Source organism: Chenopodium quinoa, unplaced genomic scaffold, assembly GCF_001683475.1.
Source record: "Chenopodium quinoa cultivar QQ74 unplaced genomic scaffold, ASM168347v1, whole genome shotgun sequence".
NCBI lineage: Eukaryota > Viridiplantae > Streptophyta > Magnoliopsida > Caryophyllales > Amaranthaceae > Chenopodium > Chenopodium quinoa.
Window position 1 is genome coordinate 2,204,788 of NW_018743955.1, and position 8,123 is coordinate 2,212,910.

At 29.8% G+C, this 8,123-nt stretch overlaps 2 protein-coding genes across 2 annotated transcripts; both read left to right on the forward strand.

Moving 5' to 3' along the window:
* Positions 1-2,001: 2,001 nt before the first annotated feature.
* Positions 2,002-2,556, forward strand: LOC110689109 (protein FAR1-RELATED SEQUENCE 5-like). Its single transcript, XM_021865838.1, has one exon. It carries the CDS (start codon positions 2,002-2,004, stop codon positions 2,554-2,556), a length of 555 nt encoding a protein of 184 aa, XP_021721530.1.
* Positions 2,557-2,592: 36 nt separating this feature from the next.
* LOC110689110 (protein FAR-RED IMPAIRED RESPONSE 1-like) lies at positions 2,593-4,186 on the forward strand. Its single transcript, XM_021865839.1, has 3 exons — positions 2,593-2,661; positions 2,855-3,705; positions 3,850-4,186. The coding sequence occupies exons 1-3, from the start codon at positions 2,593-2,595 to the stop codon at positions 4,184-4,186; spliced, it is 1,257 nt and encodes a 418-aa protein (XP_021721531.1).
* The last annotated feature ends 3,937 nt before the right edge of the window (positions 4,187-8,123 follow it).

Below are 8,123 nucleotides of genomic sequence, written 5' to 3' on the forward strand. Positions count from 1 at the left end.
TCCTAAAATTCTATCTAAATAAAATTCTTAATTAACTTTTTTATCTTATATAGCCTATTTAAATCTATCCAACGTAGCGCGACACTTGACAAAAAGTTAGAACGCCAAGTGTCGCAATCTCGTAACCTGGCTAAAAGTTTAGCTTTATATATTTAATTCATCTTGGGTGGACTCGGTCTACAATAAACTTATTGTGGACCCAAAGTCTCACGTGCCCAAACCACCAACCACCAAATAGAAGACAGTAAAAAGTCTCCAGCCCAGCCCACTAACCCTTAAACCCATAAAACCCCAAACAATTCATGCATCTTCTTCATCATCGACGCCATTAACAATTCATCATCAGAGCTCGAAGTTTTTTCTCTCTCCTTCTAATCAATCTAGGGTTTATAATTCTCTATAATCAATTAATTTCTCCGAAAATCATGGCAAATTCTTCTATACATTCAGTTGAAATTGATCTAAATCAAAATATACAGGACAATGTAGAAAATTTTGATATCAACGTAATCAATTTTGATCTGAACGATGATGCTCAAATTGAATGCTACTACGAGGGTAAGAATTATAAAAATAAATGATTATCTATTTGATTTTGATCAAACTGTGCAAATTTAATTTATTGATCATTGTTTGATTTATTGATCAATTCGGACCTGAATAAGAAGATGAAGTTGTTGAAGATGTAGAACAAGCAATTATTGATGCTGAGGATGAGAATGATCAACATGTAATACAAGTTCAAGGTATTAGAATTATGCGAATTATGCGATTTAGAGTATATGCAAGTTATACAATTGGTTTTAGAATTCGATAATGTGAATGAATCAATTATGCAATTGCTGCAATTTCATAATATTAAATAGGATTTATAAAATGTAAGTCAATTATTCTCCAATATCTACATGTATCAATTCATGCAACACTTGTTTGACACTTTAAATGTAAGTCAGACGTTTTATAAAATAATAAGTATAATCACTTTAATTATGATATTGTCACTTTACATGTAATATAATCAATTTTATAAAATTTCTGCAAAATAATAATCTTACATTTGGTGTACGGTATAATAATTATTTCAATAATCATTTATGTGATATAATCCTATTTTATACTCTATAATCTTCTTTTTAGCATTATAATCATGTGTAATGCAGGGAAGGGGAGGGAGTTGTGTGCTGCATGTAGGCAGGGGAGGGGTACGGTTGTGAGAGTTTGATTAATTCTTATGTGGTGATTTAATGTATTTAGTGTATTTTGCACTGCTACACAAAGGGGGCATTGTCTTATGGTGCTGTAACATTTTCAATGGCCTCTTGTTTTGCTGTAACAACTTGAACAAAGGGGGTGCTTGGAGGGGGGAGACATAGCTGACAATAGTCTCAATAGCATGAATAGGTTTATAGAGCATTTAGAGACATATAACATTCACTCATTAATCAGGCGGAACCCACACATAGCATCATATTGTCAAAAATCAGTTGAGATAGTGCTGACATATAATAACCTTATTGTGTGTCCTAATGTGTATGTGATATAATCATTTTTTATGCATCATAATCATATTATGGTAATTATAATAACCTTTTATGAGCTTATCTATTTTAACACAGTATTATCATACTAAAATCGTAAGAGTGACATTTTTTTTATGTACAATCAGAATCTCATACATCACCAGCAATCAATGAGGACATTGGTGGTTGTTTATTAGGTGAAACTAGAGAAACTTTGAAGGAAATATATGAGCTATATTGTCAACATGCTGCTTTAGTAGGGTTTAGTGTGAGAAAGCCTAAAGATAGACAAATATAGGGAACCAAAATAGTCAATGAGAAATACTACGTGTGTTCTGCTGAAGGGAAAAGAAACACTGGAAAAACAAAGGTTGAAGAAGAAGTCATGACAGAAGAAAGTACTTCAACAAAAGGAAATAAGAGAAGGCAAAGAAGAGTTATGATAACAAGAACAGGTTGTTTAACATCAATACGTGCAAAGATGAATGATAATAAAGAGTTTGAAATAGTACGTCATGTGATGCATCACAATCATCCTTTGACAAGACAGTCACTTAATTATCTACATAGATCAGAGCGACGAATGACATCCCCCAAGGAACAAGTTATACAAGCCATGACAGAATGTGGTTTAAGACCAATTGATTCATATAATTGTATGAGTTATGAAGCCGGTGGAGAAGATTTATTGGGACATTCAAAGAAAGATCATTTCAATTGCTGCTACAAACTCAAAATGAAGCCAATAAATGGAAGTGATTCTCAAACTGTTGTTGACAAATTGTATGAGCAAATGACAGAGGACAATGAGTTCTTTTTTAGAGTGAGACTGAGTGAAGATGGAAAAGTTTGTTGCTTATTTTGGAGGGATGCAATGATGCTTGAAGACTATAAAATTTATGGAGATGTTATGGTCTTTGATACTACATATAGGACAAATAAGTACAACCTTATTTGTGCTCCATTTGTAGGAATCAATAATCATTGGAGGAACACAATGTTTGCATGTGCTTTTATTGGTGATGAAACTAAATAATCTTTTGAATGGGTGTTCAAAACTTTCAAGAAGTCAATGCAAGGAAAATGCCCCATTAGTATATTTACTGATCAAAATGCAGCAATTGTTGCGGGAATCAAAGAGGTACATGTCTTCTGTCAAGTATAATTTTTTTTTTTTTTGTGCTATAATCCTTTTTTTTTTCTTTTTACAAAAGCCTTTGTGCTATAATCACTTGGTATAATCTTCTTTTTTGCAATATAATAACATTGTATGTAGTATAATCATATTTTTTTTATACTAATTATAATGTTGATTTATTTTCTATGCTTTACAGATTTTTCCAGAAGTAAGACATAGGCTATGTTTGTGGCACTTAAGTCAAAATGCGAATACAAGGTTTGGATTACTAAAGGCTGATAGAGACTTCAAAAATGAGTTCCACAAATGCTTAAGTGGTTGCATAACAGAGAAAGAATTTGAAGAGAATTGGAATAAAATGGTCACAAAGCATAACCTTCAAAATGATGATTGGTTCAATAGGTTGTACTCACTAAAGGAAAAGTGGTGTACAACACTTAGCAAGGATTTTTTCTCTGCTGGAATTTTATCCTCACAAAGAAGTGAGAGTACAAACCATGCAATTGGATTCAATGCAAGTAAAACCACAAGCTTGACAGAATTCTTTTCTATATTTCAAGCAACAGTGAGGAGATGGAGAAAAGATGAAGAAATGGATGACTTCAACTGTACAAAAGGAATTCCTAAATCTGACCTCTGTATGAGTCCATTATTGATTCATGCTTCAATGGTATATACACATACACTATTCAGAGACTTTGAGGAAGAATTCAAGTATGCCATGGCAAGCAATGTTGAACTTCTAGATCCCAAAGAAAACAACATTACTTATAGAGTTTACATCAATGGCATATCAGGTTCATATCATAAAGTTTGGTTAAACTTTTCAACTGGAGATATTCATTGTGAATGCAAGAACTTTGAAGAATTGGGATGGTTGTGCTTCCATTGCATAAGAGTTTTGCATCTATATTCTTTCAATAAAATTCCAGATCACTATATATCTGCAAGGTTAACAAAGTTTGCAAAAAAAGAAGTTTGGGAGAGACATGATAAAAAGAAAAGAGAAAGAGGAGAACTCAACAACTACACACCATGGATTAGAAGGTAATAGTATGTTCACATATAGATATAATCTAATTTTTAGTGATATAGTCTGATTTATAATAATATAATCTGATTTATCATAATATAATCTGATTTATAATGATATAATCAATTTTATCTTGGCTATTATATTTTCACTTGCAGGCAATACAATTTAGTTTTGAAGAGCCATAAAATAGCAAAAGCAAGAAAATTTCTTGAAGAAAATTTCAAAAAGACCAACATTATTGTTGACAAAATAATCAAGGAAGATGAACAAAGAAGAGCAGCTGAAGAAGCAAAAGCAGTTGAAAAGGCAAAAGCAGCAGCACAACAAGCAAAAGCAACAACAACTGATGGAAGTCATCAAGCATTGTCATCGTCAGGACTAACTATATTGGATCCCGATAGAGCAACTACCAAAGGGAAAGATAACAAGAGAATCAAGGGGAATTATGATTTATACAAAAAAGCCAACAAAAAGAGGGAAAAAAAGACATAAAGAATTTGGTTCCACAACTCCAAAAGTTCATTTGGTTTAGAATTTTTAGTTTAATAACTTTTCTATCTCATATACAACATAATCAGTTTTGATTTGGCATAATCAGTTTGTACTTGACATAATCAGTTTTGTATTGGTATAATTAGTTTTGACTTGATAGTCCATTTTGATTGGGTATAATCAGATTTCAATTTTTATAGTGACCAAAATAGGAGTCAATATTTCATACAAACTTGACCATATAAAAAATCTTCTCATGCAAAAGTAAATCAAATATATCTGTCAGCCATGTACTTAATTATGTAACCCAAAAGAGGAGGTGTTGTGAATCTGTTAGTTTTTCATCTTATATACTCATATTTGGTATACTCATAATCACATATAATATTATATAATCATATATAAGTTGTTAAACACTTGAATACTACTATTATGTAACCCAAAAGAGGAGGATGTTATGAATCTGTTAGCTTTTCATCTTATATACTCATATTTGGTATACTCATAATCACATATAATATTATATAATCATATATAAGCTGTTAAACTCTAGAATACTATTATGAACTTGATTCATTGATTTATATAGATGTCATTACATTGTTACTTGTTAGACATTGTTAGACATTACACGTGTAAATGTCTTTACATACAAAAAATATTAATCCATATTATCTACTTTTAGAACTCTACAACTATTTCTTCTTCTTAGCTGCTACAATTTTTTGTTTTTTGGCTTCGGGTTTCTTCATCTTTTTTGCTTTTCGGGCCTTTTTCCTTCTGTTCTCTTCAATTGTCTGCAAAGTCTTTGACCTTTTATCTTTGAATGCAATCACATTATCCAACAGCTGAGATCTCACTTTATTCATGTCTGATAAAATAAGGCTTGCACATATACAAGCTCTGCATATCTTTCTATCATTCTCCTGAAAATTAATAATCATATAAAACATTATTCCTTACCTAAACTCTTAACTTTTTTCTAGCATACACAAAATGATATAAAGTAATAGAACTTACAGTATTCAAAAAAGGGCATTCAAACACATTTGAACCGTCAAACAACAGCATATTGGTCAACACGAAATCAACACAATCCAAATCCAAAAACAACATATTGGTCTTCCACCTCCCTTCGATCTCTTTTATTTTAAAGAGTCCAATATCACAAACGATATTTAAGTGGATTAACTCGGAAAAATTTCCAATTAAATCAGCCTACAATAAAAAATAAATAAAATTATAATTAGAATTCTTAAAATAAGAATAAAATACAAATATGAAAACCTGAAAAACTGTAGAACAAAAGTGAAGTATGAAATACCAATACTAATCCAATTTCTTCAACTTTTTTCTTATAAGAAGGATCAACCAATAGCTTGTTGTCAAGATATTGAATATTCTGCTCTTTAATATTCAGCACAAACAGAAAATAATGATGCTCAAATAAGACTAGAAAAAATACCTGAAATATTTAGCACAAACATCATTATATGATATTAAACATCATTATATATACACAAACATCATTATATGATATTAAACATCATTATATATACACAAACATCATTATATGATATGACTATATAAGATAGAATATATATTTACCATCTCAATATTTTCATCTAGAGTAATATAATTGTAAGACTCTATTATTTGGTTCAAGGAATTTGAAAACTGATCTTGCAAACTGACATCATTTTTATCTTCACAAATTTTCATCAAAATTTCCTGCAAAAAGAAAAGAAAATTAAAACTTTGTATAAAAAGATAGAAAAGCTAGTGAAAAAAAAATATTGTATATTCGTACATTTAGAGAAGATCCAAGGAAAAACTTCTTAGGATTATGATCGGCTTTTCTTTCATTTTCATTGAGCAAGAATGCCCAACAATCAACAATAGCTTCACTAATTTTTGATTCAGATCCAATTGTCCAAAATTCTTCTCTTGAAACACAGTGTAAATCACTTGTCTTGAAAATTTCTTCACTAAACAGATAAAAGTAATTAATTAAAAATTAGAATTCCAAAAGCAATAGATATAGAAATAATTATATTTTTAAAATCAACTTACTTGAGGTTGAAAGGAGGTTCATTGATAAAACAATAATCAACAATTTCTTGAACAAACAAATCCATTTCCTTCATAACCTCAGCATGCTTAACCATAAAATCAGAAACAAACACAACACCACTCTCCCCAACATTTAGTTCACCAAAATCAAGACTGCACTTTGATTGATTATTTTTTAGAACCTCCTGGAAAACAAACCAACATGTTCCAGGTTTCCCACAAAGATTTTGTTCATTACCCATTATATTATGAACAACATTACTTATTATGTTGTTTGCTGCAGATGACAAACTACCGTCCTTGTAGAAACCTCTAACATCAGAAAGATCATCCCAACCACCAGGCAAATCACTAACAAGTGTTGAAATCATAACAATTTCATCAATAAATTTTTGGAATAGAGTAGTTGACATGAGATCTAAATCTCTCTGGGATGGTTCAAGAGCAGAAGTAATAGAGGAAGAATCATGCACCAAATTTTCAATCATTTTTTTTTTCAATTTTTTTAATTCCTCAAGGTGATATTCAACAACAACTTCTACATCCCTCTTCATGATCAACCATTGAGCATTAAATTTTTGAAAAAAAAAAAAAAAAAAAAAAAAAAAAAAAAAAAAAAGAGGTAACATATAAGTTGTAAAACATGACTATGTCACAAGAAATATCATTATATTAGATAAAACACAAGTATAACCTAAAAGGTGTAAAACATGACTATATCACAAGAAATATCATTATATTAAATAAAACATGATTATATCACAAAAAGCATGTTAATAATGGTAAAACATTATTATATCACAAGAAATATCATTATATTAGAAAAAAACATGACTATATCACAAGAAACATCATTATAGTATATCATGATTTGGTTCTGTAAATGAAACATACAAAATAAATATGAGGATCATTATTATTAATGAAAGATGTGATATAATCACAACTGATATCTTATAATCATATTTATATTGATATAGTCACTTTTATATTGATATAATCACCATTGATATCTTATAATCATATTTATATTGATATAATCACAATTGAAATCTTATAATCATTTTGATATTGATATAATCTAATTTTTAATTTTTAATCATATTTATTATATTCATATAGTCACTTTTATATTGATATAATCACAACTGAAACTTATAATCATATTTATATTGATATAATCACAATTGATATCTTATATATTATTTAATATTTCGTCCAGTAACTGTTTTCTTATATTTGCACGCATAAGCACACATTCTGCAATTTCTAAAGCTTTTCGACTAAAATCAATACACTAAAACTACGAACAACGAACTCAGGAGAGAGGAAAACCAGTAGAATTAAGCTATTGTAAAAACTAATCCCTAAAAATCAAATCAAATACTAAAATACCTCTTAAAAATGAAATTTAAACACTAAAATTGAAAATCTAAAGTTAAATTAAACAGAATCGGATGATTTACACAAAAATTGAACTAATTAATCGAAAACCTAATTAAATACCTTTGCAAGGCCGCCCAACTGATGATCGTAATCCTCTTCGTTTACTCCAATTTGATGATCGTATCGCCTTCACCATTGTTGATTTTAATGAACTTCCTTCTCTCGCCTTCACCATTGTTGAAGTGTACAGAGAAGAACATCAAAGGAGGAGAGAGAAAAAGAAGAAAAAGAGAGAGAAAATGATATGTCAGGAGGAGAGAGCAAATTAAAAGGAAGCTTCCCAAAAAAGAATCTGTGATAGTCACGTGGGAAGCTCGGTCCACAGTAATATTAATGTGGATCGGGTTTATATTAGTTTTTACCTTATATATTAGTTATATGATATGATGATTAGATTTACTCAGTAAATGTACAGATG

Coding starts and splice junctions, on each gene's coding strand:
- LOC110689109 (XM_021865838.1), top strand. CDS start 2,002: ATGAATGATAATAAAGAGTTTGAAATAGTACGTCATGTGATGCATCAC.
- LOC110689110 (XM_021865839.1), top strand. CDS start 2,593: ATGCAAGGAAAATGCCCCATTAGTATATTTACTGATCAAAATGCAGCA. Junction 2,662..2,854: donor TTGTTGCGGGAATCAAAGAG/GTACATGTCTTC, acceptor TATGCTTTACAG/ATTTTTCCAGAAGTAAGACA. Junction 3,706..3,849: donor TACACACCATGGATTAGAAG/GTAATAGTATGT, acceptor TTTCACTTGCAG/GCAATACAATTTAGTTTTGA.